Source organism: Portunus trituberculatus, chromosome 28 (assembly GCF_017591435.1).
Source record: "Portunus trituberculatus isolate SZX2019 chromosome 28, ASM1759143v1, whole genome shotgun sequence".
NCBI lineage: Eukaryota > Metazoa > Arthropoda > Malacostraca > Decapoda > Portunidae > Portunus > Portunus trituberculatus.
In genome coordinates, this window is record NC_059282.1 from 1,618,362 (window position 1) to 1,634,709 (window position 16,348).

The window sequence follows — 16,348 nt, forward strand, 5'->3', positions numbered from 1 at the left end:
TGTTGTCCCGGTGTGTGGTGTGTGCCTGGTCTCAGACCTATCCCAAGATCGGAAATAATGAGCTCTGAGCTCGTTCCGTAGGGTAACGTCTGGCTGTCCCGTCAGAGACTGCAGCAGATCAAACAGATCAAACAGTGAATTACACATACACACACACACACACACACACACACACACACACACACACACATACACATATATATAATTTTTTTCCCCAGACCGAGCTGCATCCACATGGTCCTCCAGAAACGGAGCATACAGTATCACTTGATTGTGATGAGATAATCTACTTGGAATCTCCACTTGGCAGTGATGATAACATGTTCCAGCTCCCTAATCCTAGGCCTGCTCCATCTTCATCAACTTCTGAGGCAAGCCCTTCACCTAGCACACCTTCCACTCAAGCTAGTAGGAGTAAAAGGAAGGTGTCTGGACCACAGGACCCCTCTCCACTTCATGAAGCAGTGTCTGTTCTGAAGTCAATTGCAGGACCACCAGTATCAGGCTTACCATATGTATGTGGCCTTATGGTGCAAACTGTTTTTGAAAAGTATCCAGAAAGCAAGCATCTTGATCTTGCAAACCGTTTAACCACCTTCTTAAAGGAGCTACAACTGGAGAAAGCAGAAAGATTAGAGGTGAGGAAGAGATCAAGAATGTTGGGTGTGTCTCCAAGACAGTCAGGAATAGGAGTAGGGTGTTGCACCAGTTGCTCTAGGTCATGGAGGATAGCCAAGTTGAAGGCTAGTTCACCAGGATGGTCAGTGAAGGGAGAAGAAAGCCAAATCCGGTGGTGAACATTGAATGGAAATCTCAGCAAAAGGGTAGAGGGACAGAATGTGCTCCACTTTGGAAGTTAAGTAATCGAAGAATTTACTATAGTCAGAAGAGTTAGGGGAGAGATAAACAGCACAGATGAATTTAGTTTGAGAGTGACTGTTAAGTCGAAGCCAGATGGTGGAAAACTCGGAAGACTCAAGAGTGTGGGCACGAGAGCAAGTTAAGTCGTTGTGGACATAGACGCAACATCCAGCTTTGGAATGAAAATGAGAATAGAGAAAGTAGGAGGGAACAGAGAAGGGGCTACTGTCAGTTGCCTCAGACAGCTGTGTTTCGGTGAGGAAAAGAAGATGAGGTTTAGTAGAGGAGAGGTGGTGTTCTACAGATTGAAAATTAGATCTAAGACCGCGAATGTTGCAGAAGTTAATGTAGAAAAAGTTGAGGGAGGTGTCAAGGCATTTGGGGTCTTTAACAGGAGAGGCGTCCGACCTGGGGACATTTTTGGTCCCCTCCCCAGAAGGGGACTCCGAGGCATTATAATCGGTTCCCATTTTTCTTTTAAATTTTGATTTTCAGGTGAAGAGTGTATGTGTGGTAAGTGCATGTATTTTTGTGTGAAGGAGAGTTGTCTTTAGAGGGTAGGCTGTGACTGCCCCCTTGAGTTTTGAGACACAAAGGGAAACGTTCAACGAGATCACAACTAGCTTTAATGGAAGGTTCACAGCACCCCCTGAAATAGTGCTATTAGATCTTACTGGAAGTAAGTTAATGTTTCGGTAGGTGTCTGCTACCTCCTCCCTTAAGGAGGAGTATCTTAAGTGGTAGGGTACCACTTAAGACACTCAAGTAAAGTAGAATGTTCCCACTGTTTTTGCAGCCAGTGATTGCAAAATAGCACCAGATGCCACAAAGGAAGATGAGTACCTTCAAGGAAAGTGCCTTTATTGTCTCATACACTAAAATTACACTGTTTATTGTATTTTTGTTTACACAACTTTCAGTAATGCCCACATTACCAAACACGTTTGTCAGATCACAGTTTACAGGGCTTGTGGCAGTCCGGGCACTCAATACCTACTGGAAGGATGCCATGTTCCCTGAGAAATTGATAGCACAATTCATCTTTAGAAAGAAATTTTGCGATGATTTCCCAGTAATCAAATTCGCAACCTTTACAACTAATGGCAGTGGTGGCCATGGCTGAACTAAGCACACAGATGTCTCTGTGCACCTGTCTGCCCAGCTGTGTCCTGCCTACGAATACATACAGCAAATTCCCAATGGTACAGTTCGTGGTATTTAAGAGACGGTGGCACATCATTGGACAAAAGAACTATAGACACAGTAAGAATCCTATTCAGCAGTTATCCACAAACTCCAGCTATAAGCAAATACAATTCAGTGTGCTGCTCATTTCCAAGTGTGATGGAGCTCCAGAGCTTGCCGCAGCTCACTGGACTTAGAGAAAACTTGACAGATACACCACATTCTCAGACATATTGCAGTGTTGTTATTCATTTGTAGCAGGTAGTGTAGTTATTGGAAATGTTGTAAAGAGTAAGAACAACAACTTAAGGTGGCCAAAACCATCTAGAGTTTATTGTACAAAACTGTAGTAGAACTGATTACTTTTATGAAATTACTTTTCTGTCACACTAAAAACTATGGTAAAGGTAGGTTCACATGTGTCAATATATGACTGAAACTGCAAGTTGCAAGAAGTACGGTATTAACAGAGCCCTTCTAGTCAGAACACATTCACACATAGTGAGTGGGAAATATTGGCTGGTTGGTGAGAAGTGAATATGGCAATGTCCTAATATCTGGGTCCCTTTCCCTCTCCTCATTTCCTGGCTCCCCCTTCACTGCTCTGGGGAAGCCAGGAAATGAGGAGAGGGAGAGGGACCTAGATATTAGGAGATTGCCATGAATATAAACAAACAACTACTCAACTAGATATATTCCTCTGGTGATGATGCCGATTGTGATCAAATGAAATCATCACAAGTATTCAATCCTCACCTCCAACAACACCCTGCATACAGAAATAGTTCTTGAAGAGTGACAGTTATCTCATCGAATGTTGAATTGCGTAATCTTTTTTTGCTGTATAATTAGTTTTTAGGGTCCCAGATGTCTGTGGAGTCAGTACTCAAAACTGTTTATGGACGAATCAAGCATGAACCAACTCGATTGTACCAAGTCACACTGGAGACAGGTTGAGCGTCAAAACAATGGTACAATGTGGGGAAGTTACCCTGGAAAGAATAGTTAACACTTCTAGATTACAGTCATTTAACGGAGTGACTTGGGAGGGTCAGGGCCAAGGCTTAGAGACACAAGGCAATTGGTACTTGCCTGGCACAGTGGAGCAGCACTGTTGTGGTCTTCTAGGGTCACTCCAAGGAGGTTCCTTTGGTCACAAGTATGTTGGGCAACCTGCAACAGTAGTAAACACAATCAACATCTCTCAAAAGTTACTCTTATCACCACCAGCGTCAAGAACTGCCCACGGTGGTGGCACACAGCGCTATGGCAGAATCAGTCATCAGATGTTATATGCTTTCCATTAAAATATTATCATATTCAGATAAGTCTTACTTTAATATAAGTACATTAACCTGTAAGAGGTCAAGTATGTACATTTACATGAAATCCATGGTTACTATCTGTGGTCAATCACATACAAGTACGTTCGTCGCTTTCTCACTGCCTACTCAGTTGAAATTCCTTCAGCTACACCATTTATGCTTGTTGAGGTGTCTAGCATATATCAGCACAGTTTTCCACCATTCTGACAACTGGGTAGGCCACTATCCTCACCCTCTCCCTCCCAATTGGCCATCACATCCTGCCACCCCACGTGGGCCTCTCATTTGTCTCTGACTCTGAGTCACAATGGCAGGCAGGCGTCTCTGCTCTCGATCTAACTTCCGCTGAAGTTGCTGAAAAATGATCTTTTGAGGAAGATATTGTTGATGATGAGTGATATCAGCATTGAAAAATTATCTTTTGAGGAAGATATTGTTGATGATGAGTGATATCAGCATTGATGACAGTTATGCTGATCCTGATTATGTATTCGATCAGGAAATAGAGGAGGAAGATGAATAAGTTGAGCCACAATACTTTGGTGTATTCCTGCTATAACACACTCTTCCTTCTCCCATTGATGGGCTGTCACATACATCTTCCCCTTCTAACACATCTGACTGGTTTTATGCACCCAGCACAAGGAAAAAGAGTCTAGGCCATCTTCTTGTGTAAGGCAACAGTTATCTGTTGTCCCAAGTGAAGATGATGATGAGTATGATGACCTTGACTCCAGTACATTCACACAGGAGCCAGGCAGTGGCAAGACATGTAGCACATCTCACCTCTTATTGTCTACACACCACTTTATCGGGGTAGGGGAGGTTACTTGCTGCACTTGACCTAATTAGACTTGCTAACAGATGGGACTGGATAGATGGATCAATTTTTTAGCCCCAAGTTTACAATTTTGATGAGTCAAGCTCCAGAATAAAAGTGCAAGTACTCAGAGCAGATAGCCAGAAGTGTGAATTTTACAATTATTTCTGGGGATGAAGACATCTTGGAAACAATTGTAACTGAGTTAAACCACTACATGTATTTCAAGAGAGGAGGTAAAGTGTGGAGTCCAGAGTCTCGTGAACATCAGTGGTATGATGTTACAATATCTGAAATTATTTTTATTTTATTTATTTATTTATTTATTTTATTTATTTATTTATTTTTTCTTTTTTTTTGGGGGGGGCAGGGGGAAGGGCTGGTGATGCTGACAGGAGTGGTCAAGAAAAATAACTACTGAGTTTATTGGACTACCAATCCTGTAGTCCTCTCATCCCTATTCTGTCCAGCTCTCTATCAGTACTCTCAATCATTCATACCTTTCTCTGGTAAACTGGAACTCCCTGCCTGCTTCTGTATTTCCATCTTTCTACAACTTAACTTCTTTTAAGAGGGAGGTTTCAAGACATTTGTCCCTGTCTTTTGGATAACTCTTATCCTCTTTAAAGGAACTGGCAATCCAGTGGGCCTTTTTTTTTTTTACCAATTTCCTTTTGCATAAAAAAGAAAAAGAAAAATCAGCAAGGTCATGCCAGTGAACAGATTTATCAATATATTGTGAGCACTTCACTTCACTGATAACTGGGAGACATATGCAAAACAACACAAGTGAAAAAATTAACAAGATTCAGATTCTCTTTGATCATCTAAGAAGTAAATTTAAGGATGTGTTTTATCCTTACAAAAATGTCAACATTGATGAGAGTTTGGTGTTGTGGTGTGGATATATTAGTTTCCACCAATATATAACATCAAAACAGCACAGGTTTGGCCTCAAATTATTTGCACTTTGTGACTGTAAGACTGCTTTTGTGCAGGACATTGTGTTGTATACTGGGGATGGGACAGGAAGTCACTGATGATGGGAGCCTTGGTCTATTAGGAGCTGCTGTAATGACACTTATGTAGCCATACCTAGATAAAAATCATGTACTCTATGTAGACAACTGGTACACAAGTTCAGCATTATTTTAATTTCTTTTCTCTAGACAGACAGATGGGTGTGGAACTGTGACAAAGTGTAGAAAATACATGCCACATTTTTCTCCTCGAGCAAACAAGGGAGACTGCACCTACAAGAAAACCAAAGGCACACTTGCAGTTATGTGGAAAGATAAATGTGAGGTAACACTTCTTACCACCATCCATCACTCTCGAATGGTTCTCAGCCAAAATATTGATCACTCCACCAGACAATGCATTATTGAAGCCAGAGTGTGTACTAGACTATAATACCAACATTCATCTAGGTGACAAATCTGATGCTGTGATTTACTCCATAGAATGTGCCCATAAAACACTCAAGGGGTGCAAGAAACTATATTTCCATCTAGTTGATGTAACGATGTTGAATGCTCACTTGTTATTGAAAGAAAAGACAAAAATCCAACTCCATAAGATTTTGTCATCAAGATGGTATGTCAGTTGTTAGAAGAGCATGATGTTGAGCACCCTATTTAATCCAGGAAGTCATGCTGTAGACAATCCTATACCCCCTTATGGGACAACACTTTTCCTGCACCTTACAGCCAAGACATAGAAAAAAAAAAAAAGAAAAAAAAAATTGTAGTCACACAAAAAAATGACCAAGAAAACAGAGTGACACTTGGTATTGCTATTATGAGTGTGATGTAGCTAAATGCACTGAGCCTTGCTTTGCAGAATGTTGTTCCCTGCTGCAAAATAGAGATGCTTGGATAGTGTAAGAAGTAAAAAAAAAATTGTGATAAAGTGCTCTTATTTTGTGAATTTAAATATAGTGAAACTCAATACTCAAACTTAATTAATTCCAAATGGCTGTTTGAGTATCAAAAAGTTTGACTATTGATACCTATAAATCAGGTAATTCATTCTAATCTTAGCAAAACCTCAAGTTTATAAAAATTTCAATATAATATTTTTTAATAATTTTGATTTGTACATAGTGTAAATGAAGGCTGGTGATGGATAACATAGAAGAAGAAGGGTAAAAGGTGAGGAGGAGGAGGGAGGTCATTGGAGGATAAGTCATCATCCATGAAAACATGTAGTGTAATTTCTATGAACCCATTAATGGAAGGATGTGGCTCACTAACACTTGCACTTTCACTTGATTCCTTATTTTCACCACCAATAAGACTCTTTGGTGTCATTGTAAGTTTCTAAATGAAAAGCTACCGACAGAACACAGAAGAATGTGGCTTTTTCTCAAGACTGCAGCAGGACTAGGGATGCAAACTGGTATCCGGTATACCGAAATATACTGGCAATTTACCAGTAATACGGTATCAGAACAGGACAATAGTGGCGATGGAGAGGGAGAGGCCAGAGCTTAGTTTACAACCATGTGTGCAGCCATTCGATTACCAGACATTTTCACCACTAATAAGCCTTTGGTGTTAATGTAAGTTTATAAATGAAAAGCTACAGACAGAACACATAAGAATCTTAATCAGAAAATTGCAGCAGTACATCTGGCAGAATGGGGGGGAGGGAAAGACCAAGGAGCCTTCGTTTACAACCATGTGTATGGACGTTCTAGTATTGTATTAAATCGAACTTTGGTGTTCAAGTATTGAAAAGTTCGACGATTAAGACATTCGAGTATTGAGTCTCCACTGTATCTTGCATACAAAAATATGTCTTTCATCATGAAGAATTATTCATTATACACACTTTTATCGTATAGGTGAAAAAATATCGGCAAAACAATGCAAAAGCAAAACAAAAAAGAAAAAAAAATTTGCCATGTGCCAGCATCACTGAATGAGCGAAATTTAAAGCACAAGCAGGATATTTAAAAGTGGTAATTTCTAACTTTAACATTTTTTTTTTAATATTATTGTAACCATTTTGAGTTATATGGGATCAAATAAGAAAACACAATTTTTGGTGACTTAGATGAGGAAATTGTGTGTAAATCAATGCTGACCTATTACAAATAATGCAAATAACCAATAATCACTGTCTACTGTACTTATCCCAAATTCATGTTGATCAGGATTGAGGTGGTGCCTTGAATCTCATGTCATAAGGAGTTATAAGGACTCCCAGTAGCTCACAACTTCCTATGTCTATTTATGATGCAATATGAGTGTGCCCATCAGTGGATGATGTTTCCAGTATACATTGTAACAAGGTGTGAGGTTGGCCGTGTGAGTTACATGAGATCGTCAGAGGAACGGTGTTTCAAGTATGCAGCCCCTGAATTTGTTAAACAAGTCATTAAGCCAAGTGTATTTTTTTACAATTCGTGAAAGTCTGTAAGAGATTATTCGTTTTTCTTCATCTTGGTTTTTGAAGGGATAAGGCTTCATGAGATGGTGTCTCAGTGGAAAGGCATCATCCCCTACAAAGACATAAGGAAGAGTTCTTTAGTTTTGTAGTATCTGATCGTCAGGAAGACCAGCTGTTCCTTCTCCCAAATGACAGGAAAGTAAAGTTTGCTCACACTTAGAAACTCATGTATTTGCCCCAATAGCTACACTTATAGTTCACATTCACTACAGCCATAAAGACAATGCTGTTTGACCCCTTGTAATTGTAGTAGTATGTTCCATGGTTGTTTGGAGTTTGTATTAGTAAGTGTTTTCTGTCTGCAGCTCCAATATAGTCAGGGAAGTTCCATCTTTCAAATCTGTTTGCAACAGTCCTTCATTCATCTGTTGTGTTGGAGGCTACAAAAAGCAGAACAAATATTTTACATAATACTATGGTATATTAATAAGTAATTCAATTTTTTTGTTATATGCATTACTATTAATGTTTCCTTATCTCCCTCAGGAATGTGCCAATAAAGCGAGCAGAGAGGCTTCTCACGCCACATGTGGTGTGATGGATGCAACCTTCAGCTCGTGTTCCTTCCTCAGCCTCACCCACTCAAGGTGCACAATCACTATGTTCCTCCTCGAGGAGTTCATCTGAATGCTCGCTTCCTCCTGTTGCCTCTCCATGTGGTTCTCCCTCCACTACAAGGCCAACCAAGAAAAGGAAAATTAAACAAGCCAAGGAAGTTATGCAAGTTGCTCTAAGGAAATTATTGTCCCTTCCAAACCATTATGAAAGTGATCCATGTTTAGATTTTGGAAGGGTTATTGGTAATGAGTTGAAGGGCATGAAGGAAATGCAGAGAAAACTGGCAAAAAAATTATTGTATGATATCATTCACCTAGGGAACATGCAAATGCTGACTGCATATCATCAAGTATTAGAATTGAGGAGTATGAATTCCTCAGAAATGTAATGATTTGCAAATATTAATTCAGTTACATATTTGCTTTTTTTTTTTTTTTTACAGCAAATTTTTTGCTTAGATTATAAGAAAATATTTTTTTGGTTTAATAAAAAAAGGCAATGCCCCTGCTGGTACTTCTTATCCAGTAAACTTAAATACCTAGAAGGAGCCTTTCGAGGCTGTTTGGTAACTACTTCTAACTGGCTACAGATAAGAGAGACAGGAGGAGGAGGAAAAGGAAAGTTGATTTGGTCACTTTGTTCACTTAGTTTTTTTTTTTTCTTAAAGAAAAGGAGGAGGAGGAGGAGGAGAAATACAAAGGAAAGCCAAATAGCAACAGACATCTTGGTCCTTTCGAGGCTGTTTGGTAACTACAGTAAGTCCTCGTTATATGGTACATATGCGTTCCTGAAAACCTTACTGCATATCAAATTTACCGTATACTGAACCCATTATAACATGTAATATTAGGGAATGCGTTCCAGCACGTCGAAAGTCACCCCTACAGAAATCAAAATACATGAAAATAATCATTAAAAAAAATATATAAAAAAAAAGTAAAGTACTGCACAAAAGAAATAAACAATGTTTTTATTTACCATTCAATCGCCATGTGTTCTATCAGATAATGTCCTTCCCAAGGCTAAGGGACAGTAGGGATTTCAGCCCTTACCTTTCTTCGGCTGAGTGGGCAGACGAGGATAAGACGTCGTCGTCTGCACTGTCGGAAGCAGATGTAGAAGGGCCAGCTGTAGCAGGGTCGGCATGTTTCAGTGGTTTGAAGAAAGAGAATATTGAGGAAGGGCCAGCTGTAGCAGGGTCAGCAGGTGTGACAAGGACGGCATGTCTGACTGGCTTGAAGAACGAGTAGATGGAGGACTGTTTGGTTTTTCTTGTTTTATCATCATAGATTTCTTGATAAATGTTGACACTTTTCTCTACGTGATGAGCCACTTTGCTACTCCTGACTGAATTTGGGTCACGTTCCTTCAGAGTTCAGAGTTTTCAGAGCTTTTTCGATACCACAGAGACATTCTCTAAGAGTTTTGATGTCCAGTCCACGTACAGGTTCTTCTTCCTCATCTCCCTCTTTTTCTGCCTCCTGTGATGCCTTGTCTAGCTCTATAAGTTCATCATTTGAGAGAGATTCAGCATGGCTTTCCAAAAGATCTTGAACATCATCATCATCAACTTCATCGAAGCCAGCCCTATGGCACAGATTTACTATGTCATTTCTGATCGCACAGATGTCGTCTTCAGCGAAGCCTGGGAAATCATGCGCATTCTGGCCATACTTTATTCCACGCCAAGTTCATGGTAGACGTCTTCACTTCGTCCCAAGATGACTTGATGTTATCTAAAGCGTGCTTGATGTTATACGACTTCCACCATTCACTGATAGTGGGCTTGCCAGGCCCATCTGTGCCCTTTATCAGTTGCTGCATGGTTCACCGCTGGTAGTAGGCTTTAAATGTTTGCCATGATTACTATGAATATATTTGTGCTTACAATAGACCCTTTAATATTCCATTTATTCATCTAATTAGTAATGCATGTAAGTAATATGTAATGCAGTTAAAAAGGGGGGAGGGGAAGAGATAAGAGGCTCCAAGGGTGGTCAAGTTAAAGTCAGTACTGTGAGTGGCGGGGAGGTGTGGTGTGGATGACGTCATCACCCCTGCTCCCCACGCTGGGCCCTCTCGGATGACATGAGCGGATACCGTATCTGTGAATTTTTCTTACCGTATATCGAATCGAGGGTAGTAATTTCCAAATACCGTAACTGTGAATTTACCGGATAAAGAACTACCGTATAACGAGGACTTACTGTATTCTCTTCCCTGGCCTCTCACTTCTCCCTTAAAATGACTGTCCCTGACTTTGGACGTCCTCCCCTGCCAGATGGTTTATCACCACACGTTTTGAAGCACTGTGCCTCTCAGTTAGCTGCACCTGTCACTGCCATCTTCCAGCTCTGCCTGAGCACTGGTAAGTGGCCCTCACTCTGGAAAGTGGCTAGAGTAGCGGCCATTCATAAAAAGGCGACAAAGACGGAACCGAAAAATTACAGACCTGTGTCCCTCTTGCCTGTCCTTGGTAAGACTTTGGAGTCTATGATTGCCAAAAGAATCACTACCTACCTTGACGAACATAGACTCCTCAGCAACAGACAGTTTGGCTTCCGCTCCAACAGGTCAACTAATGATATCCTATTAAACCTGTCCACCGCATTGCACCAAACATTAGACAGAGGAAAGGACAGCTTTGTCATCGCCCTAGACATAGCAGGTGCGTTTGACAGAGTGTGGCACTCTGGCCTCGCCACCAAACTACGCAGCATGGGCGTGTGTGGAAGCCTACTTCACCTTCTACAAGACTACCTGCGGGACAGATCTCTCGTGTGGTGGTAAATGGACAATCATCGCAGGACCACCCAATTGGTGCCGGTGTCCCACAAGGAAGCGTGCTTGGTCCACTGTTATGGAATGTGTTTTTTAACGACCTACTGCAGCTCATCCCTGAAGCCCACGCCTACGCCGACGACTGCACACTCACATTCCCTTGCGACAGTACTGACCACCGAGCTACTGTCGCCCTCATCAACCAAGCACTGGAGACCATCACCTCATGGGGACGACGGTGGCAAGTCGACCTGGCTCGTGATAAAACACAAGTCATGCTTGTCACCAGACGACGCAGTCCCCCTGCCATCCCCATCCCTCCCATTCGTCTGGATGGTTTGGCGTTGCCTCTGCTGTCTGCTGTCACCATTCTTGGCGTTGAAATAGACAGCAGCCTTTCCTTCACCAGCCACGTCAAAAAGACAGCTGCCAACGCCGCTGGCAAGTTAAGTTGCGTCAGACGAGTTTCACATCTCATTGACGCTCGAGGGGTGACCAATCTCTACGCCGCCCAAGTCCGATCCGTCATGGAGTATGCTCCTCTGACTTGGTCGTCTTGTCCCCCTTCCTACCTTGGCCTCCTTGACAAGGTCCAAGACCGTGCCCGGCGGCTCATCTCTACTAAGGTTCTCCCAGACGAGCAAGCTCCCCTCCTACAACCTCTACAGCACAGGAGAGATGTGGCGGGTCTGTGTGCCACCTACAAGATCCACAAGGAGGGCGCCCCACACCTCTCTGCTCTCCGGCAGCCGTGGGCCGCGCCTCACCCCACAGCACGAGGGAGGCTTGCACGGAGAATCACCTCACTGTTCCATTCGCCAGGACGGAGACCTTCCTCCGTTCTTTTGTGCCAAGATACACTAGGCTTTGGAACAACTTAGTGAGTGATACAGATATACACAAGGCTCCTACTCTTCAGAAATTTAAGTGTGAGGCTAATAAATGGCTAAAAGTGTAATAGCGTATTGTTTTAAATGAAAGTGTATCTTTTGAAATGAAAATGTTGGCCTTCAAAAGTGAATGTGTGACTTTCGGCAAGAAAATTTTAACCAAGTAAATGTGAATCTTTCAAGGAAAAAGATAATTAGTGAAAAGTGAAAGGGGCGTGTATATCCCAGAAAGTCTATGTAACAAATGGCATCTTGTATTATTGTGTGCAATTTTTACTATTTAGTTTATATAACTATTTTACTATTTTGTATTGCATTGCATTTCTCATGTACTAATATTATGTCAAAGATAGTTCTCGGCAACTCACCGTGAACTTTTGGCTATTTACTATTTATACCTTGTAATATTAAATTGTAAATAAAGAGAGAGAGAGAGAGAGAGAGAGAGAGAGAGAGAGAGAGAGAGAGAGAGAGAGAGAGAGAGAGAGAGAGAGAGAGAGAGAGAGAGGCTAAAATCACGTAAAGAAGGAAAAGAGATAGGAAAATAAGAGGAAACAAGGAAAATGACAGCAAAAAGTAGGAGAGAGAAAAACAGAGAGGAAATGAGAAAATTGGATTGAGAAAGAAGAAAGAACTAAAATCAAGCAAGAATATGAAGGAAACTAACAGAGAAGGGATGGAGTAAAGAAGAAAAAGATGGAGGAGGAGGAGGAGGAGAGACGAAGATAGAAAAGAAAGAAAACTGAAAAAAAAAAAAAAAAAAAAAAAAAAAGCAAGGCAGACTACTTGGTGTTAGTTCCTGTAATTGAAGGGAAAATTGAAGGAGAGGAGGGAGAGAAGGAAGGAAGGAAGGAAGGAAGGAAGGAAGGGAAGGATGGACGGAGGGCGGAAGTAACAAATGAAGGAAACGGAGAACAAAATTCATGATGTTTGAGTCCTTACATGGAAGCAGGAGGAGGAGGAAGAGGGAACTCATGAATGATAGAGTGAAAGGATGGAAGGATGAGATGATAGAGAGAAGAGAGAGAGAGAGAGAGAGAGAGAGAGAGAGAGAGAGAGAGAGAGAGAGAGAGAGAGAGAGAGAGAGAGAGAGAGAGAGGGGAGGTGTTTTTAATGGGGGAAAAGGAGGAGAAACGTAAGAGTGTATAAAGATGACGAATGGAGTAGTGGAGGAGAGAAGATGGAGACAATGTAGGAGGAAAGGAGGAAAGGTCGATGCTTCCGCTGTAAGAGGCAAAGGAGAGAAGAATGGAAGGAAGAAGGAAGGAAGAAACGTACAGAAAACGAAGTAAGGAAAGATGAAAACAATGAAGAAATTAATGTACTGTCTTAGAAAGAAAGGGAAGAAAGAAGGAAGGAAGTAATTAAGGAAGAAGAAGGAAAAGAAAAGCAATAAGGAGGGGAGGAAGGAAAATTGGTAGTGAAATAAGGAAGTATAATAAATAAAGAGAAAATGGAAGAAAAAATATAAAAATTAAGGACAGAACGAAAGAGGAGAGAAAGGAGTGAGTGACAAAGGAAGAAGATAGGAAGGATAACGGAAAGAAAGTTTTCCTCTTCTCTTCTGCCTCCTCTTCCAATTACGTACTCCTAACTGGCTACAGATAAGAGAGACAGGACAGTACAGGAGGAGGAGTAGAGGAGGAGGAGGAGGCAAGTTGGTTGCTTTGCTTAATTTGTTTATTTTTTGTTCGAGAAGAAGAAAAAAAAAGAAGAAAAGAAAAGGGAGGAGGAGAAGGAGAAAAAAAAGAAGAAGAGGAAGAAGAATGTGAATCCGTAGGAGGTGGAGGAAGAGAAGAAACAGAAGAGGATGGAGAATTACATGCCTACATTTATTTACAGAATTTCACATCCACATTATATTCCACATTACATACATCGGTGCAACATAAGCATTTTTACATATCATTTTACATATTTCACATTACACAGGTACATCACTATATATATTTCTTCCACATTTGACACATTTTGCAATACATACATCATGTTTGCACTATATATACACATTATAAACAATTCAACTTTTTTTTTTTTTTTTTTTTTTTACATTTTCTGTGGAAGCAACATCAACATTTTAAATATTTGACATTACAATGGTACATCTTTACATAACATTTCATTTTCCGCCGGTGCAACATACGTATTTTATATATAATTTTACATATTTCACATCACAGCGGTACATCGCTGTAATATTTTCCACCACATTTTAAACATTTCTTACAATACATCATCATTGTGGCATAGACATTTTACATATAGGTACACATTACATCACTGCATGCAATATATTTCCTCCACATTTTACCCACTTTTTACAACACATCATCATTGCAATATATACATTTCATAATTTTATCATTCATATTACATATCTTGACATAACATTTCACTTTCCGTCAACAAAATCATTAAGAAGAAGAAGAAGAAGAAGAAGAAGAAGAAGAAAGAAAATGAAGAAAGAAGTTGGTCGCAGATGACTTTTGTTTCTCATTTTTCATTTTTTTTAAGTAGAAAAGAGGAAGAAGAAGAAGAAGAAGAAAGAGGAAGTTGGTCGCTGATGACTTTTTTTTATAATTTTTTTTCTAAGTAGAGGAAAGAAGAAGAGAAGAAGGAGAAGGAGAAGGAGGAGGAAGAGAAGGAGGAGGAGGAAAAGAAAATGAAAAGGAAGAAGGAAAAGCATTGCAGTACATACATTTATTCACATAATTTCACATACACATTACATTCACATTACATACATCGGTGCAACATAACCATTTTCCATATCATTTGACATTTTTTACATCACATGGTACATCACTACAATATATTTTTGTCCACCTATTACACATTTCACAATACATACACCATCATTGCACTATATACATTACAAACAATTAAACATATATTCACATTACATTTCATTCCCCGCCGGTACAATCTACGCATTTTACATAGACAATTTACATATTTCACATTACAATGGTGCAACACTGCAATACATTTCTTCCACATTTTACTCATTTTTTTACAGTACATCATCATTGCAACATACACATTTTACATACATACAATTTTACATATTTCACATTACATAGGCACATCACTGCAATATATTTCCTCCACATTTTACCCACTTTTTACAACACATCATCATTGCAATATATATGTTTCATAATCCTATCATTCACATTACATATCTTGACATAACATTTCACTTTCCGTCAACAAAATCATTAAGAAGAAGAAGAAGAAGAAGAAGAAGAAGAAGAAGAAGAAAGAAAGAAAAAGAAGAGAGAGGAAGTTGGTCGCTGGTGACTTTTTTTCTCATTTTTCATTTTTTTAAGTAGAAAAGAGGAAGAAAAAGAGCAAGAAGAAGAAGAAGAAGAAGAAGAAGAAGAAAGAGGAAGTTGGTCGCTGATGACTTTTTTTGATGTTTTTTTTTCTAAGTAGAGGAGAAGAAGAGAAGAAGGAGAAGGAGAAGGAAGGAGGAAGAGAAGGAGGAGGAGGAGGAAAAGAAAATGAAAAGAAGGAAAAGCATTTTCCATATCATTTGACATTTTTTACATCACATGGTACATCATTACAATATATTTTTTCCACCTATTACACATTTCACAATACATACACCATCATTGCACTATATACATTACAAACAATTAAACATATATTCACATTATATTTCATTGCCCGCCGGTACAACATATACATTTTACATAGACATTTTACATATTTCACATTACAAAGGCACATCACTACAATATATTTCCTCCACATTTTACACATTTTTTTACAACACATCATCATTGTAATATATACATTTTACATATAATTTTACATATTTCACATGACAATGGTACGTACATCCTAACATAACATTTTATTTTCCGTCGGTGCAACATAGCTATACATTTTACATATAATCCACATTTTACACATTTTTACAATACATCATCGCAATTAATACATACATTTTCAAATCCTATCATTCACATTACATAAAATTTCACTTTCCGTCAACAAAATAACGCACGAAGGAGGAGGAAGTGAAGGATTCCCTTGCAGTGTTTAGACCTGTCAGCCGCTGGGCGCCTCCCATATACAACTTGATTATTTTCTTCTGTTGTTTTTGTGGCGGCGCGCAGGAAGGCAACTTGGAGGTAACACTTTTGTCTCCACCAATCAGCTTGCAGCTTGGAGTTAAAGACTTTAAGTCTCCACCATTTAGCTTCCACTTGCCCCTCTGCCTTTCTTCCCCGGTGTCTACACTATTTTTCCCCTTTGTGTAAAGGCCGATCCACACTATATAGGTCCTTTCTCCTGAGTCATCAGTAGATACTGGATATAACACCGTTGCTGCGTGAAGGTGAGGGAATTGCTAGATGAGGAAGTGACAATAGTCGCCATTGCACTGGACAAAGACGTAACGGGAAGGGAAAAAAATAAAATAAATAAATATATATATATATATATATATATATATATAT

The 16,348-nt window shown here is 39.8% G+C and overlaps 1 protein-coding gene across 1 annotated transcript; it reads left to right on the top strand.

Moving 5' to 3' along the window:
* The first annotated feature begins 224 nt into the window (after positions 1-224).
* Positions 225-8,627, top strand: LOC123510217. The gene is made up of 2 exons (XM_045265152.1): positions 225-638; positions 8,134-8,627. The coding sequence occupies exons 1-2, from the start codon at positions 321-323 to the stop codon at positions 8,272-8,274; spliced, it is 459 nt and encodes a 152-aa protein (XP_045121087.1). The 5' UTR covers positions 225-320; the 3' UTR covers positions 8,275-8,627.
* The last annotated feature ends 7,721 nt before the right edge of the window (positions 8,628-16,348 follow it).

Excerpts from the sequence above, each read along its gene's own strand:
- LOC123510217 (XM_045265152.1), top strand. The coding sequence starts at position 321 with ATGTTCCAGCTCCCTAATCCTAGGCCTGCTCCATCTTCATCAACTTCT. Across the intron at positions 639-8,133 it reads AGAAAGCAGAAAGATTAGAG|GAATGTGCCAATAAAGCGAG; the intron begins GTGAGGAAGAGA and ends TATCTCCCTCAG.